The sequence below is a fragment of the Agelaius tricolor genome, unplaced genomic scaffold, assembly GCF_023055355.1.
Source record: "Agelaius tricolor isolate 1412-34295 unplaced genomic scaffold, bAgeTri1.0.p SCAF_68, whole genome shotgun sequence".
Lineage (NCBI taxonomy): Eukaryota > Metazoa > Chordata > Aves > Passeriformes > Icteridae > Agelaius > Agelaius tricolor.
Window position 1 is genome coordinate 165,618 of NW_027269328.1, and position 18,749 is coordinate 184,366.

General features: G+C 66.6%; 4 protein-coding genes and 1 pseudogene across 5 annotated transcripts; 1 reads left to right on the forward strand and 4 right to left on the reverse strand.

Moving 5' to 3' along the window:
- Nucleotides 1-603: 603 nt before the first annotated feature.
- LOC139584901 (uncharacterized) lies at nucleotides 604-1,895 on the reverse strand (annotated as a pseudogene).
- A 373-nt stretch (nucleotides 1,896-2,268) lies between these two features.
- On the reverse strand, nucleotides 2,269-7,417 carry LOC139584885 (E3 ubiquitin-protein ligase RNF19B-like). 2 transcript variants are annotated; one of them, XM_071417234.1, is made up of 10 exons: nucleotides 7,274-7,417; nucleotides 6,923-7,009; nucleotides 5,666-6,260; nucleotides 5,072-5,247; nucleotides 4,427-4,577; nucleotides 3,877-4,039; nucleotides 3,294-3,408; nucleotides 3,055-3,189; nucleotides 2,773-2,965; nucleotides 2,269-2,638 (listed from the first exon to the last, which is right to left on the reverse strand). In XM_071417234.1, the coding sequence occupies exons 3-10, from the start codon at nucleotides 6,106-6,108 to the stop codon at nucleotides 2,479-2,481; spliced, it is 1,536 nt and encodes a 511-aa protein (XP_071273335.1). In that variant the 5' UTR covers nucleotides 6,109-6,260; nucleotides 6,923-7,009; nucleotides 7,274-7,417; the 3' UTR covers nucleotides 2,269-2,478. The 2 variants fall into 2 exon arrangements, with proteins under 2 accessions (XP_071273335.1, XP_071273333.1); XM_071417232.1 differs by having other exon boundaries at nucleotides 6,785-7,009.
- A 135-nt stretch (nucleotides 7,418-7,552) lies between these two features.
- Nucleotides 7,553-12,186, forward strand: ZNF513 (zinc finger protein 513). The gene is given in 4 exon segments (XM_071417222.1): nucleotides 7,553-7,765; nucleotides 7,767-8,001; nucleotides 10,038-10,628; nucleotides 11,059-12,186. Coding segments are annotated over 4 exon segments (1,791 nt in total). The 3' UTR covers nucleotides 11,811-12,186.
- Nucleotides 12,187-12,275: 89 nt separating this feature from the next.
- SNX17 (sorting nexin 17) lies at nucleotides 12,276-18,725 on the reverse strand. The gene is made up of 15 exons (XM_071417235.1): nucleotides 18,543-18,725; nucleotides 16,793-16,867; nucleotides 16,480-16,597; nucleotides 16,132-16,196; nucleotides 15,942-16,052; nucleotides 15,498-15,588; nucleotides 15,235-15,322; nucleotides 14,772-14,841; nucleotides 14,582-14,674; nucleotides 14,241-14,444; nucleotides 13,822-13,944; nucleotides 13,629-13,706; nucleotides 13,377-13,451; nucleotides 13,045-13,086; nucleotides 12,276-12,956 (listed from the first exon to the last, which is right to left on the reverse strand). The coding sequence occupies exons 1-15, from the start codon at nucleotides 18,603-18,605 to the stop codon at nucleotides 12,837-12,839; spliced, it is 1,416 nt and encodes a 471-aa protein (XP_071273336.1). The 5' UTR covers nucleotides 18,606-18,725; the 3' UTR covers nucleotides 12,276-12,836.
- LOC139584892 (uncharacterized) lies at nucleotides 16,876-18,536 on the reverse strand. The gene is given in 4 exon segments (XM_071417242.1): nucleotides 16,876-17,223; nucleotides 17,254-17,295; nucleotides 17,326-17,469; nucleotides 17,472-18,536. Coding segments are annotated over 4 exon segments (759 nt in total). The 5' UTR covers nucleotides 17,869-18,536; the 3' UTR covers nucleotides 16,876-17,047.
- Nucleotides 18,726-18,749: the final 24 nt, after the last annotated feature.

Below are 18,749 nucleotides of genomic sequence, written 5' to 3' on the forward strand. Positions count from 1 at the left end.
GCTGAGAGGCAGCTCCTCCCAGATGCACAGCTCAGACAAGGGCGGTCAGTCCCTGTGGCTGCTCCGGCAGGAGCGGGGCCGTGGACTGTGAAACACTGATGGAAGGGTGTGGGCCATACAGGTGGGCCCTCCCTGTGTAGCAGACAGAGCCCACTGGGAAAGAAGGGCACTCTGTGGTGATCCCTTATTTCTTTTCACACACAACTGGCTTCTTCTATGTGCATTTCCCTCACTTGTTCTTTCCCCCAGTCCCTCCTTCCCCTGCAGCCTGGAGCTCTCCCCCCTGCCCCAGGATTCCAGGGAGCCAGAAGCTCTGGGCAGCAGACCCATTGCTGCTGGGGGGCCCCTGGACCTCAGGCACCCCTCTCTGACCATCCTGGGCTCCTGTGACAGCCAGAGCCACCTCCCTGCACAGCCCCAGGATCCTGCGCTCCTCTGTTCCTGGTGAGCTGCCAGCACTGAGCCTGCCAGGAAGGCACAGCCCCCCTGCATCTGTTCCCTGAGCAGCTGCAGCTCTGAGGGCCTTTGCTGTGGCACAGGACCCACCACAGAGCATTCTGAGTAAAAATCAGCATGACAGAACATCAACAGAGCACACAGAAAATGGTCTACAGGTTACTAATGCGAGGTTACCATGAATCAGAGCCATTTTGGGGACTACACAGAGACTGGAGACTGCATCACAAACCTTAATGACCAGGAACAGTTTAAAACCAAACCCTCTGGAGATGGATGCCTGGAACGGGCATGCAGCAGGAATGGGATGACACCACATGGCAATTGAGGCAAACTGGTTTTAATGTCACCAAGCAAAGCTGCCTCAGCTCAGGCTCCCAGGGACTGCAGAAATAACTAATACTCTGGGGCTGCTTGTCCCTATGACTATCCATTCTGTTTATTCAAAATCTGGAGTAGCCTTGACCAGGATGTTGATAGCAGGGAGGAAGTGTGAGGTCCCTTCCCAGAGTGACCCCGAGATAAACCCAGCTGGCAGCAAGTGGAAGTTGTGCTGAGAACAAACCCACTTTTGCAAGGGAAAAAAGTCTTCCTGAGAGGTCTCCTCAGGCAGCCCCACTCCAGGGGAACGTGGAAACAGCCTGAGGAGCAAATCCAGCTGCAGCACTGGGGTGTGTGAGGCTCTGAAGCACCAGACTCACACAGGGCTGCAGGGGCCCAGCCTGGACACTGCAGACACCAGAGCAGGTCAGGACTGGACAATTCAGTGCAGAGCCACCAGGCAGGGTGGGGAGCTGAGGCTTGGAGGGAGAGGCAGCACCTGGGCTGGTGAGGGACAGCCTGAACTGCAGAAGCCAAGACAACAGCCCAGGACCAGCAGGGTGGAGTTCATCTTCGGGAAGGGAAGATCTGTAGTGCAAGGCACTGCCAAAGGCACAGCCCCATCATGTGGGAATCCCAGAGCAGCTGGAGGAAGCTGTGCAGGTGAGCCAACTCACAAACCTCACTGCTATGGAGACAGGCTGGGACAGCTGGGGGGCTTCAGTCTGGAGAAGGATCCAGGGAGACCTTGGAGTCACAGTGCCTAAAGGGGCTCCAGGAAACATGGAGGGACTCGGCCAAGGGCCTGGAGGGACAGGCAAGGGGAAATGGCTTCCCACTGCCAGAGGGCAGGGTTAGATGGAATATTGGGAAGAAATCCTTCCCTAGTGAGGCCCTGGCACAGGTTGCCCATGGAAGCTGTGGCTGACCCATCCCTGGAAGTGTTCAAGGCCAGGTTGAACAAGGCTGGAGCAACCTGGTCTAGTGGAAGATGTCCCTGCCCATGGCAAGGGACAGCAATGAGCTTTATGTTCACTTCCAACCCAAATCCTTTACTCGTTCTGTGACTGCCCACCTCTGAGCAGCAAAACATTCAGAAGCAGCTTTTTTCTCCCCATGATGCTGCAGTGGAGTCAGAGTGGCAAGGATCCCAGGGCCTGAGACTATGAAACACATCTGGCAATAGGTCCCCTACAGCCCATGGTGCTCCCTCCACACTGGCCTTGCTGCAGGATGGATCCCTGTGGGGCCCAGCACCAGAGATGGGAGCTGGGGGGCTGCTGCCCTCCCCTAATCCTGCAGCCTGCTCTTGGGGCAGATCAGCTGGTACAGGCAGGGCAGAGGCCACTCCAGATAACCCCTGCATCACCTGGGTGGCCTCTTCCTCACCCAGGTCAGATGTGACGCCTGTCGTGCACACCAGTGGGCTGCCAGGGGGCCGTGCTGTCAGGGGACTTTTGCCACAGGAGACAGAGCAGCTTTATTTCCTAGTGAAAAGAAAGCAGAGCAGCTTTATTTCCTAGTGGTGCCTCTGGGAAAGGGGTGGACAGGGCTAGTGCAGGGTGCAGCAGTGCTGGGTGCAGCTGGCACCCGCCCAGGACCCAGCTCCCAGGGCTGGGTGTGCTGGCAGAGGGGGCCTGGCTCTGCCAAGGAGGGCACAGGGCCCGTGTGTGGATCAGGACTCTCCCCCTCAGACCCCCATCACTCCACAGGGACACCCACGGAGCTGCCCCTGTCACTGGTGGCTCCCAGGGAGTCCCCAGAGAGGCTTTGCCCAGACAGGGCACTGCTGAGGCTCTGCTGCCGGGCAGAACGTGGCACCGCTTCCACCGACACCTCCACCTCGATGGTGACGCCTTCCCTGCAGACAGACAGACAGACAGACACCGGCCTGAGGGCAGCGGCCCCAAGGGGAACAGCCCCATCCCTGCCCAGCACAGTAGGGACGCTGTTTGAAGGGATGTGCCACCCCCAGCCCCTCGGCACCCTGCCTACCTGTCAGAGGTGTCCTGGCCCTCACTCAGCATGCTGCCAGCGAGGGCCACCGTGCTGGCTGACTGGCTGTCCCCTTGTGGCCGTGCCGGGCGCGGGCTGCGGCCGCTGCTGGGCAGGGAGAGGGAGGCGGCGGCGTCCGGAGCTCCGTCCTCGGCTGCTCTGGGGCTGGGCAGCGCCGACCACAGCTCGTTCACTGCGGAGAGAGAGAGAGCACGCCGTGCCACGGACTGCCCCGCTGCACAGGAGGGCACAGGCCAGGCCTGCCAGCTCTGCGGGACCCACGCTTGGCCAGGTTGTCCATCTCCACCACGCCGAGGTCGCCGGGCGCGCGGCCGCCCCTGCAGCCCCAGCGGCTCCGGCACAGCGACAGCACCACGGTCCCATACACGTAGGTGAGCACCAGGGGCACGCCGACACCTGTGGGCACACAAAGGGTCACTGCCCAGCCCAGCCCAGCCCTGCTGGCCCCAGACATCCCCCACGGTGCCACCCCCACCGTGGGCAGGGCCCTCGGCACTCACCCACAGTGAGAGCTGTTATGATGGGGGACACAAAGAGAGACAGGAGGACACTGCTGGTGACAGAGAGGCACTGCTGGCACCCGGAGAGGCTGCTCCGCCGGCTCTGGCCCAGCACCTCGGGGACAAGACAGAAAAGTGAAGGGCACTACAAAGACCTCGGCACAGCCCCAGGGACTCAGACCCTTCCCAGCCTGGCAGAGCTCCAGCCACAGCCACCCAGACACCCCTCCCTCTCCCCAGGGACAGGCAGCCACCACAGCACTGCCACCACAGCACAGGTGTTCCTGGAAAGCCCATCTAAAACCCTTCCTCACCCACCCTGACCCACTCCCCAGGCTGAGCACACCTGCAATGGCAGGGGCTGCTGGGGGCAGCAGAAGGCCCTGGCAAGGCAGGACTGGGCTGTCAGGGGTGGCACAGGGATGTGCTGAGGGTGGTCAGGGGGTGGCACAGGGATGTGCTGAGGGTAGTGAGGGGTGGCACAGGGATGTGCTGAGGGCAGCAGGGAGCACTGCAGGTCTGTCCAGGCCAAGAGCCATGGGCTACCAGGCTCAGCAGGGAGCAGGGCCACAGCTGCCAGTACCTTCCTACCCATGTAGATGGGGATCCCAATGGTGATGACAGGGACAGCAACGCCTGCAGCAAGGGAGATGACCATGGGTGCTCCCAGCACCATGCCCAGCTGCCACAGGATCCTCCGGGTCCGGGACCAAGGCCTCTTCCCCCAGAAGGTGCAGCCAGAGGGGCTGTGGGCACAGAGCGGGGCTGAGCCACGGCTTCTGCGAGTGGCAGCAGAGACCAGCACAGCCTGGGCCCACGTCAGGGACATCCACAAGCCCACCTGAGAGCTGGCAGCCAGGCTCCCCAACCCTGAGCTCCAGCTGCCTCCCACAGCCCCAGCCCTGCCAGAGCCAGCAGCACAGAGCACCCTGCTCCCCCTGGCTAACCCCAAACTTGGGGCAGGGCCTGGCTGCCCCCATCCCAGCTCCCCATCCTGTCAGGGCTCCCAACCTCGGCCAGTGCAGTCCCACAGACCCCCCAGCTCCTGTCAGAGCTGCCAGCCTCGGCCCAGGGCAGTCCCACAGACCCCCAGCTCCTGTAAGAGCCCCCAGCCCCCATGGCCCTGCACTGACCTCAGAAAGTGCACGTCAGAGATCTCCTGCAAGCAGAGCCAGCAGAAGAGGCAGCCACAGACCGTGCAGTTCATGCGGTTGCAGCTGCCATCGTTGATCTTCATGATGAAGGCGCTGCAGCGAGGGCAGACCTTGATGTCCTCAGCCTCAGCTGGGGGGAGACAAGATGGGATGGGGGAGCAGGACAGAACAGTGTGCATCCATCCCAGGTCTGTCCCTGTCCCAGTGTGCATCCATCCCAGCCTGTCCCTGTCCCAGTGTGCATCCATCCCAGCCTGTCCAGCGTGCATCCATCCCAGCCTGTCCCTGTCCCAGTGTGCATCCATCCCAGCCTGTCCCTGTCCCAGTGTGCATCCATCCCAGCCTGTCCAGCGTGCATCCATCCCAGCCTGTCCCTGTCCCAGTGTGCATGCATCCCAGCCTGTCCCTGTCCCAGTGTGCATGCATCCCAGCCTTCCCCATCCCACAGGAATCATGGGGGGAGCCAAGGTCCCTCTACACCGGGGCTGTGAGATGCAGCAGAGGGAACTCTGGCTGGAACCTGGCTGCAGCAGCCCCCCAGGCAGGAGGCACAGAGGCACAGGGGCACAGGGCTGTGCCAAACCCCAGCCCTGCTGCTCCCACCCCTGTCCAGGGTGGCCTCACCGTGGGCCGGCTCCTCGGGCTGTGCTGAGGGCGTGGCCAGGCCGGGGGTCGGTGGAGCACAGGGGCCCTCGGGGTGCCAGGGCTGCCGGCAGTGGTAGCAGAACTCGGTGCCACAGCCCTCACGGCCGCAGGTGAGGCGGGGACACTCGGCACAGCCATGGGCAAGGACAGCGTAGCTGCGGGGAGAAGGCAGCAGGGGCTGGGGCACAGCAGGCACCAGCTGGGGCTGGGGGAGAGCAGGGCACCCCTTCCCACACAGCCAGGCTGGGCCGTGCCAGCCCTGGTCCTGCACTGAGCTGAGCCACAGCCCTGGCTCAGGAGAGCTGGGACCCACCCTCAGCTGTGCTCCCACCATGTCCAGCAGCCTCAGCCCTGGGGCTCACAGAGTACCTGGCACAGCCAAAGGCACCGGCCCTGGCAGACAGAGCTGCACAGGCTCTGCAGCCAGACCAGGACTGGACACTTCCCGGGCACAGCCGGCCCAAGACAGGACAAAGGGATGGGAGCCCAGCCTGGGAAGGGTTCACAGGACACGGGCAGGGCCGGCTGCCGCAGGAGGGGGCCCGCCCCGCATTCCCGCCCGTGCTGCGGTACCTGCAGTCAGGGGCAGGGCACCAGCGGGTTCCGGGATCCGCCACCAGCAGCCGCCGCAGCAGGAACTCCTCGTACTTGTCGCGGAGGGCGGGCTCGGGGAGGAGCCGGTGCACGTCGTGGGGCTGGATGGCGGCGGGGCAGTGCGGGCAGGCCACGGGCACGCGGCTCTCGGTGACGGCCAGGCGCAGGTACTGCTGCAGGCAGCCCCGGCAGGAGCGGTGCGAGCAGCAGCCCAGCCTGGGGAACGCCTCGGGGGGCTGCGGCAGCAGGCACAGGGGACACTCCTCCAGCGCCCGGCCCTCGCCCAGGGCCAGCACCACCCGGGGCTCCTCGGGCTCCGGCGGCTCCGGTTCTGGCGGTGTCTCCCCCACGACGGGCTGTGGCTTCCTCCTGAAGCAGCCCAGGAGGCGGCGGGGCCCGGGCACACGCGTGGGCTGCTCCATGGCGGCCCGCCGGGGTGGCCAGGGCTGCCGTGAGCTACGGAGGGCAGCGGGGAGGAGCTGGCCCGGCTGCAGCCCCCATGGCCCGGCTCCTACCCGGGCCTCACCACGGGCGGCAGCGGAGCCATCCCCAGGCGCAGTCGGTGCCGCTCAGCCTGCAGAGGAACAGAGAGAGAGGAACTGAGAGCCAGCCTGTGCCTGGAACAGCCCCCGAGCCTGTTCTGCCCCTCAGTGCAGGACCATCCTGCCTCCTTCAGCTCTGCATGATGGGTCCAGGAACCACGGAGCTCCCAAATCCCCAGCGTGGGGAAGAGAGTGGCAACGCCGAGACAGCCAGCCCAGGCACAGGGCAGGGTGACACTCACACCCAGCCCCTCCCCAGGGTGACACATGGCTAAAGCACCTTTCACTGCAGTTCACTAGCCGAGGGACCCAGTTCATTCAGTGACCAGGAGCCCGGCAATTCCTGCAGTGAGGTAAATGTGTCCATTTCCCTCGCTTAGAGCTCACAAATCCATGGCCACAGCACACTCCCTGCCCGTGGTCCTTCCCTCTGTCCACCCCAAAGCTGCCCCTGCCCTCCTCCCCACCGCAGCAGCGCTGCCACAGCCCACGGAGCACTCCCGTGCCAGGGCCAGAACCAGCGACACTCGGGTGAGGCTGAGGAGCCCCAGCACACCTGCTCTGCTGGGCCGGGCACCGGGGGGCTCTGCATCCCCACAGGGGACACGGCGCTTCCCGGGGAGAGGCCAGGGGCAGCCGTGCAGCGGCGGGATCTCCGCGGTGACCGGGGAGCGACAGACGGCCAGGGCCGTACCTGTCAGCGGGGAATCATCGCTGGCAGCACAGCACGGCCACGGCTCCCCGGGACGGCCCAGCCCGGCACCCGCAGCGCCCGTGGGACCTGCGAAGGGACAGCGGCGATCCGTGAAGGGCCGAGCGCGGCTCACGCAGCCCGGAGGCGGAGCGGAGCCACCGGGAGAGCTCCGCGAGTGGCGCGGGTGGGGATGGCACAGCCCGGGGACACGGCTGGGCTGCACCGGCCTCCTTCGGGACCGGCCAGAGCACGGCGGCACCGGCCAGCCAGCGGCGCTCGAGCCCAGCGCGCGAGAGGCCAAGCCCCGGGTGTCCCCGGTGTGACCGCGCGGGGACACCGGTGAGGACTCACCGGGGCTGCCCTCCGCGCCGCTGCTCGGCGGGGCCAGACCCGGAGGGCACCGGGGAAAAAGCCGTAGCCGCCCCTGAAGGGGCGCAGAGACCGGCAGCGGCAACGACCCCGGCCCCAGTCCCGGTCCCGGTCCCGCCGCTGCCACCGCCTCCCGCCGGCCGGAAGGGGCGGAGCCGCTGCTGTCCCGCCCGAGCCCCGAGCGCTGCCCGCCTGTGCCGTGTGCCGTGTTCGGTCCCGTCCCAGCCGCTCGCCCCCGCCGGGCCCGGGCCCGCTCCCCTCATGCCGCGGCCGCGGGGCGGGCGGGGCCGGGGGTGGCACCGCCTCTGCGCACGCGCCCGCTCCGCTTCCGGGTCGTGCGGGCGCTTCCGGCCCTGCCCCCGCGCGCCCGGGGGAAGCGGAAGCGGAAGTGTCCGGTCGAGGCGGGGCGGCGGCGGCCGCCCCGGGCTGGCGGGGGCGGCTGGCGGGCCGCGGGCGGGCGGGCGGCGGGGCCGGGCCGGCGCCGGGGCCCGCCACGATGCCCCGGCGGAAGCAGAGCCACCCGCAGCCGGTGAAGGGTGAGTGCGCGGCGGGCCCGGGGGGCGGCGGCGGCGGCCCGGCGGGGACCCGCGGCGCTCGGAGCGCTGCAGCGGACGCCGAGGATGGCACCGAGGAGACGGCAAGAGCGGCGGTGGTGCTGCCCGGGGACCTGCTGCTGGGCCGTGGCCCGGCCTCCGAGAAGGGACCGCCAGGTGCGTGCGGCCCCCGCGGGGACGCCGCCCCTCTCCGGCAGCCCCGCCGGCGGCGACGCGGCCCAGCCGGGCCGTACCGGGCCCGCGCTCGGCGCATCCGGCCGGGCCCGCCCTGCCACGGGCCCGCCCGGCGCGGGCGCCGGCGGAGCTTCCTCTCGCGGGGGAGGCCCGGCCCCCGACGGGGCCCTGGGGTGGGTTCCGCCCGCCCGGCATTCACCCCCGGCACCGATCCCCGAACGCTCCTTCCCGCCAGGGGCCCGGGCACGACGCGTCCCCGCGGTGGGTTCGGGGCCGCGCCCCGCGGCCGGGCTCATCCCAGAGCCAGCGCAGCGCTCAGCCCCGGGGTCCCGTTCCTCCGCTCCCCTCGGCGCTGCGGGCCGAACGGAGCGCGCTCAGCCCCGGCGCCCCGGCCCGGTGCCACGGGCAGCGCCTGTCCCGCCGCGGCTCCCGAGCCTGGTCAGCCCCGGCCGAGGCAGCCGGAGGAGCGAGCACTGCTCAGCTCCAGGGAGCTGCTCGCGGGACTGGCGGGAGGCGCTCCCCACCCCGGGCACCGAGCAACGCGGGAACGGAACGGCGAGAGAGGAGGGCACGGACTGTCCGGCCCCGTGCCCGTCCCCCCGCTGTCCCCCGCGGCTGTGCCCTGCTCCGTGTGCTCGGCGGCTGCCGGACTGTACCGTGTCCTGCTCTGGCACTGAGGGATGGGGCTGCTCCCAGGGCTCTGCTTCCCTGCCCTGGAACGGCTGCTTGGCAGCCCTGGGAGCCTGACGGTGGTCTGGGGACAAAATCCACCAGGAACACCTGTCCTTCCCAAATTCCACCAGGAATTCCTGTCCTTCCCAAATTCCGCCAGGAATTCCTGTCCTTCCCAAATTCCGCCAGGAATTCCTGTCCTCCCATTCAGCCTCAGCCCGGGAGCAGGACTAGCTCAGCCCACTGACCCAGGCAGGACAGACAAGCTGTGCCATGTGGGCACAGACACGGCCCTTTAGGGGACAGTGTTTTGGGGATGCTGTGGCACTGCTGGCCTGAGGGGACAGGGGTTCCATCAGCGTGGGACTGGCCCGAGGGCACAGGTGGGTCCCTTGGTGTGGCTGGGGCTGAGCTGAGGAGAAAGGGGGTCCCTTGGCAGAGGGCTTGGGGCAGGGTCAGGAGTTACCCCGTAAGAGCCAGGCCTTGGCAGGATGCCCTTTTCTGGTGTCTGTGTTTCCAGCAGTGCTTGTGGAAGGGCTTGGGAGGCTGGAGGGGCTGCCCCATCCCACAGCTTAGGTCAGCCTCATCAGCTGGACACAGCCGGGGTGGCAGCAGCAGGGGCACAGTCCAGGGTGGTGCCAGGACAGTGGGCAGCTGCTGAGCCTGACAGGCCCCAGGGGTGCAGGGCAGGCACAGAACGGGGCCAGCAGGGCACAGCTCTCAGCTGGTCCTGCTGAGCTGCCCCTCCAGCCCTGAGCCTGGGGGCGCTTGTGGAGCACAGGGGCTGCAGAAGGATGAGTCTGTGCCCAGCTGGGAAGTTCCATTTGAGAGCCTGGCACAGCCTTCCCCCTGCTGCCACCGGACAGGGCTCTGTGGGGGCAGGGGAATGTTTCTTGCAGGATGGAAGGGGCTGGTGTTGGAACTCCCTGGTGCCAGCCATGCGAGTGTGACCAGCTGCAACCCCCAGGGCTGGAGCAGTGCCACAGTGAGAGGGGCACAGAGCAGCTTTATGGGCACCCCTTTCTCCAGCCTGGGCCGGGCTGTGCCCACCACCCTCTACCCCCCAGGCCCAGAAGTGCCAGTGGGTGATGGATCCACCCATCCTCCCACCCTTCCTGGTGCCAGGGTCCTGGCCAGCCATGCAGAAGTGTCAGGGTTTCCTGAGACACTCAGAACAGGCCCTCAGCAGGGCGTTGGGACAGGCTGTGGCTGTGGGGCTCTTCAGTGCAGTGCACAGTGTGGTGGGCTCCTCCTGGGTGCCCCAGGGTGGGACGGGGTGCAGGCAGAGGGGCAGTGCCCAGGCCAGCCGGGCTGACACCGCCCCATCCCCGCGGTGTTCTCAGCAGACACACTGGTGGGGAAGATCGCTATCCCAGCGTACGCCCTGAGCGACGACGACTGCTCCTCCGGGTACCAGCAGCTGAGCGTGGAGAGCGACCCCGAGGAGGGGGGCGAGCCGGGCCCCGCCGCGCTGCCCTGCCGCCAGTGCGGGCTGCAGCTGGCTGCCAGCCTGGGCCAGAGCTGCCTGCAGTGCGCCGGCGCCGAGGGTGGCCGCAGCCAGCGCATCGTCTACTCCTGCCAGCTCTGCCCCTTCGCCTCCCACTACTCCAGCCACCTCAAGCGCCACATGAAGACACACAACGGGGAGAAGCCTTTCGCCTGCCCGCAGTGTGCCTACGCCTCTGCCCAGCTGGTGAACCTGACGCGGCACCTGCGCACGCACACCGGGGAGAAGCCGTACCGCTGCACGGGCTGCAGCTTCGCCTGCAGCAGCCTGGGCAACCTCAAACGCCACGAGCGCGTCCACAGCCAGGACAAGCCCTTCCAGTGTGCCGCCTGCGACTACCGCTGCAACCAGAGCCGCAACCTGAAGCGGCACATGCTCAGCCACCGCCTGCCTGAGGGCGAGGGGCCACACCGGCGGGACAAGGACCCAGGTAAAGGTGGGAGGCTGTGGGGACGTGGGGAGAGCTACCATGGGGGCTTTGGGGCTGGCACAGGGCACGGATCCTGCCACTGACCTGAAGTCAGCTACTGCCAGGCTCACCAGGGCACTGGGGCTCATTAGAGAGCCAGTCCTCGCTGGCACTGGGGCTCATCATAGAGCCAGTCCTCACTGGCACTGGGGCTTGTCACAGAGCCAGTCCTCACTGGCACTGGGGCTCGTCACTGAGCCAGTCCTCACTGGCACTGGGGCTTGTCACAGCGCCAGTCTTCAGTGGCACTGGAGCTCCTCACAGAGCCAGTCCTCAGTGGCACTGGGGCTTGTCACAGAGCCAGTCCTCGCTGGCACTGGGGCTCGTCACAGAGCCAGTCCTCACTGGCACTGTGCCACCCAGCTCACAGCCCCGTCTCTTTGTCCTGCAGAGCCCCTGCTGCCAGAGCTGAGCCTGCACGTGGGCAGCGGCAGCGGCCCCTTCCTGCCCGGCTGTGCCCGGCTGCGGGGCGAGGAGGCGGCCGCGCTGCCCGAGCTGCTCTTCCCCTTCACGTGCCGCATGTGCGGGCTGGTGCTGGACGACGGCTTCGCTCAGGACGAGGGCCTGGCCGAGCAGGTGTGCGGGCGCTGCAGCCTGGCGGTGCTGGGCACCGAGCCGGGTGCCAGCCCCCGCAAGGGCACCGGGGACAAGGGCTTTGCCTGCAGCCTCTGCCCCTTCGTCACCCACTACCCCAACCACCTGGCGCGGCACATGAAGACGCACAGCGGGGAGAAGCCCTTCGCCTGCCCGCTCTGCCCCTACGCCTCCGCCCACCTGGACAACCTGAAGCGGCACCAGCGCGTGCACACGGGCGAGAAGCCCTACAAGTGCCAGCTCTGCGACTACGCCTGCGGCAACCTGGCCAACCTCAAGCGTCACGGGCGCATCCACTCAGGCGACAAGCCCTTCCAGTGCAGCCTCTGCAGCTACAGCTGCAACCAGAGCATGAACCTGAAGCGGCACATGCTGCGGCACACGGGCGAGAAGCCCTTCCAGTGCCGGGACTGCTCCTACACCACTGGGCACTGGGACAACTACAAGCGCCACCAGAAGATCCACGGCCACACGGCCGAGAGCTGGGTGAACCCACGCAATGCCAAAGCCCTCCTGGCACCCCCAGCCGTGGGCACGGCCCTGCCCTGAGACAGCACTTAGCCCGGCAGGGGGCCTGGGGTGCCTGCCCTCCCTGGGGGAGGGAGGACAGGCGGGCACCTCCACGGGGGCTCAGGGCTGCCTTGCACCAGGCCCAGAGGCACGCTGGGGCCCTGGCAGCCCTGTCCTGCCTGGGCAGGGTGAAGTGATGACCAGCGGCTCTGACCCCTGCCCGTGTGGCAGCACGGCCACATCCCCAGCCACCCCAGCTGCCTGTTTCTGCCTGCCGGAGCCTTCCTCTGCCGGGGTTTGGGGAAAAGGGGGGAGGGGGGAACAGGACTGGTTCCATGGCTGTCGCCGTGCTGGTCGGTGTAATTTATATTGTGTATAAAAGCATTAAACAGTCAGTTTTGTTATCTGCTCTTCACCCTGGGGGCCTTGTTCTGCTACAGAGGACAGCACGGGGCTGGCACAGAGAGGGGAGGGACAGCAGCCACCCCCCAACAGACAGCCTGGTACCAATCAGAATCCATTTTAATCATTGTTGCAGTGTGTAAACATCAGTTACTGTCCATTAATGCTCTGTCGGGCTGAGCAGCAGGAGATACGTGGTTACAAGCCTAGATTATGCTGGCGTCTATGAGCGGGTTAGAGGGGACTCTGCGCGGAGCCCCCGAGACAGCTTACTGCACTCTGTCTCGGAGCACAAACCTAAATGCTAATTTGGCATTATGGAGCCTGCCTGGCTCTGCCCCCAGGCTGGGCCAGGCCTTCCCAGCTGGGACAGGAGCAGCTCTGCCCCCAGGCCGGGCCAGGCCTTGCACTGCAGCTCCAGGGCTCTGCCCGGGCCAACTGTTCAGGTCAAACGAGCCCTCTCCCAGCTGGAGCCAGCAGCGGGAGGAGTTCAGCTGCCCCCACCCCGAAGGCAGTGGCGGGCTGGGGGTGAGCTCCCAGCCCCGGGGAGCAGGGAAAGGTGGATGTAGCAGGTGAGAGGCACGTTGATTGCAACCTGGCTGCAGGTCGTACATTCCTCAGCAAGGCCCTCGCTCAGGCCGGGGCTGTCCTGGGAAGGGGGCACTACAGATCCTCATCGCCAATGCCCTCAAAGGCGTAATTGCCGTGGAAGTCGTTAGCGCCCACGTCGTTTGCAGAGCTGGAGTGGCTGATCCCACGCAGGCTGACTGAAGTGAGCTTGCTCTGTGGAGAAGAGAGATGGTAATGAGGACAGCCCTAGCTCCCCTGCCCGCTTAGCCTGAGGTCTCTGGTGCACCCGCACACAACTCACCGAGAGTTTGGCCATGGGCTCCCAGGAGGCATCAGGTGAGTCCTGTGAGGACAGCACAGTTGGGCAGCACAGGGTCATGGGACACAACGCCCACCCCTCCTTCCACCTGCCGCCCTCCATCCCCAGGGAGTCTGGCTCACTGAGTTGGTCCAGGACCTCTTTCCCTTCCCAGGGCTCTGGAAGCAGGGCACCACAGCCCTGCTGTCCTCTGGGCTTGCCCCAGCCCTGCCACGGGGCAGTGCCTCTTCTGGATGCAGTGAGTTCTGGTTCACAACACATCAGACCCTGTGCCTGCACGTGTCCCCTGCCCAGGGGGTCAGGGTCCCACTCACCAGCAGCGGGGGTGACTTCACAGCTTGCTGGCTGTCCGAGCGCCGCAGGGCCCCATTCACCCGCCGTCGGAACATCTGCAGGAGCAGCTCAGCTCAGCCACAGGGGCCCCGTGTCAGCCCTGGGCTTATAACCAGCCCTGGGATGCTGGCCCCATCCTGAGGGGAGCACTCAGGACCCAGTCCAGGCCCTAGGAAGTCACAGGGCCAGGCTGGGATCCCACTCCAGAGCCATCATCCAGCCCCAACCCTCACCTTGCGGATGCTGCCTCCAGATTTTTTCACCATCAGCTCATCCACCATGGACTGCAAGCAGATGCTCAGCATGATGGCCTGCAAGGGAGAAGTGTCACAGGGCTCTATGCACCCCACAGCCTTCCCACACCCTATGCAGGGCTCAGCCCTTCCCCTCACAGCCACCCCCAGCCCGCCATGCAGGCAGCTCCACCTGTGGGCTGGTGATGGTGACCCACTGCAGCCGGTCCTTGCTCATCAGGTACTCAAAAGCCAGCTCCAGCTTCACCTCGGACTTCCCTGGGCTGCTCCCCGAAGGGCCATTGTTCATGGGCACCTGCAAGGACACACAGCAAGGCTGGGAGCCTCCAGAGGGGAAGGAGCTGCTCCCCAGACACCAGTGCAGCTCGAGGGCAGCACCAAGCCAAGTGTGGGACACCTGCCCAGTGCCCACCAGTCCTCTGCCACTGTCAGGTCCCCTCCAGTGTCATCACACCAATGATCCCCTCAGCCCCAAAGCATGACTCAGACCCTCTCCAGGCCTACTGGGCCAGAAGCTGGCATCAGAGCCAGCACCTTTCCTAGGAAGAGGTGCCCCCCCAGCCCCCTCCCTGCTCTCCCGGCGTCACTCACCGAGGACGTGACCCGCCAGCACCGCATGCGAGTGACCTTGAAGCTGCCCTCCTTGATCTGCTCGTTGGGCAGCCGCACCTGGAAGTTGAGCTCGTTGTTGCCGGCGCTGACGACGACGTGGCAGCCCTTCTCAGGGAAATCAGTGACACAGGGGTCGAACTTGAGATAGCCGTAGTACTTGAGGGTCTGCGCCAGGCGGATGAACTGCAGACAGGGCCAGGGGTGCTCAGCACTGCCGCCCGCCCGGGCCAGGAACAGGACACCACCCGGTACCACACATGGAGAAGGGCTGGTGCAGAGCCAGAACTGCCCCAGCTGTGGCACTGTGTTCCCTGTCCTACCTCCTTCTTGGAGACCTTTTCTTGCAGGGACTTCAGCTGCCGGTGCTGTTCCTTGTTGACAAGGATCCATCCGTGTTCGATGTCTGACACCGTCTGCAGGCAGCAGAGGTTGATGAGCACCTGGGACCGGAGCCCCCTGAGCCCCTGCACAGTGTCTGTCCTCACCTGGCTGTGCCACACCAACCCTCACCTGTGCATACAGCAAGTTCAACCCCACACGGTGCTCCATCACATCATCGTCATAGGCCGAGTCCCAGTAGCTGGAAAGGAACCACAGGGGTTAGCCTGCTCTCCACTTCCTGACAGCAGTGAGGAGAAAATCACCCTCCTGTGGTCTGGCCAGCTCCCCCCTAACCATCAGTCACTGTGCCCTGCTCCCCCCTAAACCGGCTGCCATGGGAAGGCAGGAATGAGCTGAGCACAGCAGGGCAACCCCTGCTCCAGTGTCACAGTCAGGGATGCTCAGGTGCGTTCCTGGGGGCCAAAGCATCAGTGGGCAGCAATGGCAGGAGGGGAGGGTCCCTGTGTGGATCCAGGAGCACTGGGCAGGGTCCCTGTGTGGATCCAGGAGCCCTGGGCAGCAATGGCAGGAGGGGAGGGTCCCTCTGTAGAGAAGGGAGCCCTGGGCACCACCCCGATGCTGCCCCACTCACCTCTTGCGCAGGATGATCTGGAACTCAGGGTTGTGCAGGCTGGTCACTGACACGTAGGGCAGCTCAAACTCCTGCAGCTTCCTCACAACTGCAGGGAAACAAGGGCTCAGCAGCACCTCTGGGCAGCAGGAGCCCCATGGCCCCCAACACCAGGGTACCCCCAGGAGAACAGCTGTGCCCCCAGCCAGGGCAGGGCCCAAGCACACAGCCCTCACTCCAGGCAGGGGCACAGCACATGTCCCACCACAGTGGGCTCTACTCACAGGAGAAAGCTCCATCCTTGGTCTCTCTCACTAGGAAGAGGCTGAAGTAGCCAACCAGGTCATCTGGCAGATCCAGCTTGGAGGCCACAGCCTGGGAGGAAGAGCAGCATAGTCCCAATATATTCCAAATATGGTGGCAAGACCCAGCCCATGTGCATTCTCCCAACAGCAGGAAGGCAGCACCTCTGCTGCCCTGTGGCCAGGCCTGGGCTCCTTGCAACCAGGAAACAGCGACCCCAAACACCAGTCTGGACCCAGACACACCCTGCAGCACACCCACTTCAGCTCCCAGCTTTCAGCCCCACCAGGTCAGCCCTGCTGCAGGGTGGGCAGATGGGAGGGGAGGGCAGGGGGGGCTACCAGGCTGAGAGAGCCCCACACAAGTGGGAAACCCCAGAAGGCAGCAGGAGGGGCTGGTCCCACCCAGCCGGAGAGCTGTGGCACCTCAAGGACATCCTCTGTCTGGTCCGACGTCAGGATGGTGACCTTGACCTTCTGCCCATTGGAGAGCAGCACCTCCAGCACCACTTCCTCTGTGGGGATCTGCTGCGTCTCCTGCAGAGAGGAACAGCACTGGCACCCCAGCCCCTCACACAGCCTGGGGGCCCCAGAGCCGCCCCAGGTGTGCCCTCACCTGCTGGGCCTTGCGCAGGAAGCTGTTGAAGGTCTCGCTGCCGCCCAGCGTCGGGTCCTGCCGCACTGCAGGAGGGGCACGAGCGGTCAGGCATCCCGTGGGAAGGGACAGGGACACACACCCCTGCCTGGCCCTTGTGCAGCCCCTCAGCTCACCCTCAGACTGCGTGCTGGGCCAGCCTGGGACCCCCTGCACAGCCCCACTCTGCCAGGGCAGGGCTGGGGCAGGAGCTGGCACCCAGGGGACGAGGCCATCAAACGCCAGGGCTGCCCTGGGAGGTGCAAGAGGCACCAGAGGGAACGGGGCAGGGCAGGGAGGAAGCCATGGGCCGTGCCCTGCCCAGCTTACCAGCCTGCATGTACTTCTCCAGCTGCTCCCGGCGCTGCTCTACCTCTGCTGGGGTGAGCGTGAAGATCTTCTTTGGGGGAAAGGCTGGGACCACGTTGGCGCCATATTCCTTCCTTAACTAGGGCCAGAACAGAGCGCTGCTGCAGGAGCCCCCCGAGGGACAGCGGCTGCCCTGGTCCCCACCCTCGCCGATCCCCAGGACTAGCAAGGGGAGCGGAGAGCTTCCAGCACCCCTGATCCCCGTGGGAGCCCAGCGGCACCCAGAACCCGCTGGAATGTGAGGAGCAGAAGCCCTGCCCCGGTGTCCCCGTACCTGCTCGTGCAGGCCCAGGAGCTGGCTGTAGCGCACCCGGCAGTGCAGCACCCCGTTCACGTGGATGTTGTAGGCCTGCAGGGAGAGAGGCCACTCAGAGCCAGCCCCTGCCAGCTGGAGGAACCCCAGGAGCTGCCCAGGATGCCAGGGAGCCCCCAGGAAAAGGCAATATCCCTGAGCACCCTGCCAAAGGTCAGAGTGGTTCAGGAAGTGTGAGCACACCCAAGAGATGTGCCACTGGACACCTGGAAGGTCTCACCCTGTCTGCCCAGCCGTGGGGAGCACAGAGCCACACTGCAGCCCCACGGACAAGGACAGCCCTCCCCACTGCCAGGGCTTCACAAGGAGCAGGTCCTGGCTGAGCTCTGGCTCAGCTCCTGCTGATGCCATAGGCTGAGGACAGCTGTGAGTGCAGAGCACACAGGGAACACCTGGCAGAGCACAGAACACACAGGGAACACCTGGCAGAGCACAGCTGTGAGTGCAGAGCACACAAGGAACACCTGGCAGAGCACAGAACACACAGGGAACACCTGGCAGAGCACAGCTGTGAGTGCAGAGCACAGGAAACACCTGGCAGAGCACAGAATACACAGGGAACACCTGGCAACTCCACGGTCCAGCTCCCGGCAGCTCACTGTAGACAGAGAGTCCCTGCAAGGGACAGCACTGTCCTCCTGCCACCCCCACAGCACAGTTTGGGAGGGGCGAGGATGGCCATGAGCCCCCAGCCTCCCACGGATGCCCCAGTGCCCTCCTGCTCCTGAGCACTGCCCAGCCAGGCTGGGGCTCACACGGGCACCTCCCCACCCAAACCAGCCCGGTGCCCCGGGGCTGCTGCGGGGGCACCGGGAGGGACGGCGGTGGCACGGGCAGCAGCCACACCTGCCCAGATCAGGGCTCTCCATCAGGCACAGCTCCTGCCCAGCCCCCGGGCTCTCCCCCAGGCCCGAGGAGCCTCGGCAGCCGCGGAGGGCAAAGGGCAGGGGGGTCACAAGGACGAAATGCCTCGAGGGCTGCCTGCTCCTGAGGCCCTTGAGCAACTGCAGCTCCCGCCGATCGCCAGGTCTCTGCATCGCCGCTCACACCGGGACCGGGCTGCCCCACCGGGACCGGGCTGCCCCACCGCAGGGTCCCGGAGAGAGATTTGGGCACGGGGAGCAAGCGTGGGTGTTGAAGCCCAGGGCTGCCCACCCTCGCCCCGAGAGCAGCGATCCGGACCCTCCGCGCAGCCTGGGGGCTCTGCCGGCCCCGGGAAGGGCTCTGGGCTCTCCGTCCCGGCTCCGCTCCGGAGGCGCTCACGGCGCAGGGACCAAAACAGGAAGCCGGGACAAACGGACGGACGGGCGGGCCAGGATGAGCCGGAGCTGGGGATGGGACCGGACGGGGCCCCAACGGGCTGCCCGCCCCCGCCCGCGGCACCGGGCAGGGCAAGGTCCGGACACCCCCGGGGCTGCTCCGGGACCTCCCGCGCCCGATCCGGAGCCGCGGGGGCGGCGGGGCCCGATCCCTGCTCGGCCCTGGCACAGGGCGCCGGCCGGGGATGGCGGCGGGCCGGGACCTGCCCGCCTCGCCCGGCCCCGGTCCCGCTCCCGGTCCTGATCCCGACCCGCCACCGCGCCGGGGCTGCGGACCCGCACGGCCCCACCGGGGCCGCACCGCACCCGGGCCGAGGAGCCGCGCCACCCACTCGGCTCCGCGGGGCGGCTCCGTTCTGCGGGACAGCTCCGCTCCCTCGGCCCCCGCTCACCACGTAGGCGGCGGCGCCGCCGTCCCCGGCGCGGGTCTCGGTCTCGGGAATGGAGAAGTGCATGGCCGGGCCGAGCGCGCCCCCGCTACCCGCCTCCCGCCGCCGCCATCTCGGGCCAGCACTCCCCGCGATGGCGCGGCCGGCAGCACCGCCCGCCCCAGGGCCGCCCCGCTCCGCCCCGCCCGGGGCCGTCGCTCTTCGCCCGCC

What these genes read in the sequence shown, in the direction of transcription:
- LOC139584885 (XM_071417234.1), bottom strand. Translation starts at nt 6,108, where the DNA reads ATGGAGCAGCCCACGCGTGTGCCCGGGCCCCGCCGCCTCCTGGGCTGC. An exon ending in GCCCGAGGAGCCGGCCCACG is followed by an intron (nt 4,578 to 5,071) that starts GTGAGGCCACCC and finishes GTCTCCCCCCAG; the next exon opens with CTGAGGCTGAGGACATCAAG. An exon ending in CCATCTACATGGGTAGGAAG is followed by an intron (nt 3,409 to 3,876) that starts GTACTGGCAGCT and finishes CTTGTCCCCGAG; the next exon opens with GTGCTGGGCCAGAGCCGGCG.
- SNX17 (XM_071417235.1), bottom strand. Translation starts at nt 18,605, where the DNA reads ATGCACTTCTCCATTCCCGAGACCGAGACCCGCGCCGGGGACGGCGGC. An exon ending in TCCTGGGCCTGCACGAGCAG is followed by an intron (nt 16,598 to 16,792) that starts GTACGGGGACAC and finishes TTCTGGCCCTAG; the next exon opens with TTAAGGAAGGAATATGGCGC. An exon ending in CAAGGATGGAGCTTTCTCCT is followed by an intron (nt 15,323 to 15,497) that starts GTGAGTAGAGCC and finishes GTTTCCCTGCAG; the next exon opens with TTGTGAGGAAGCTGCAGGAG.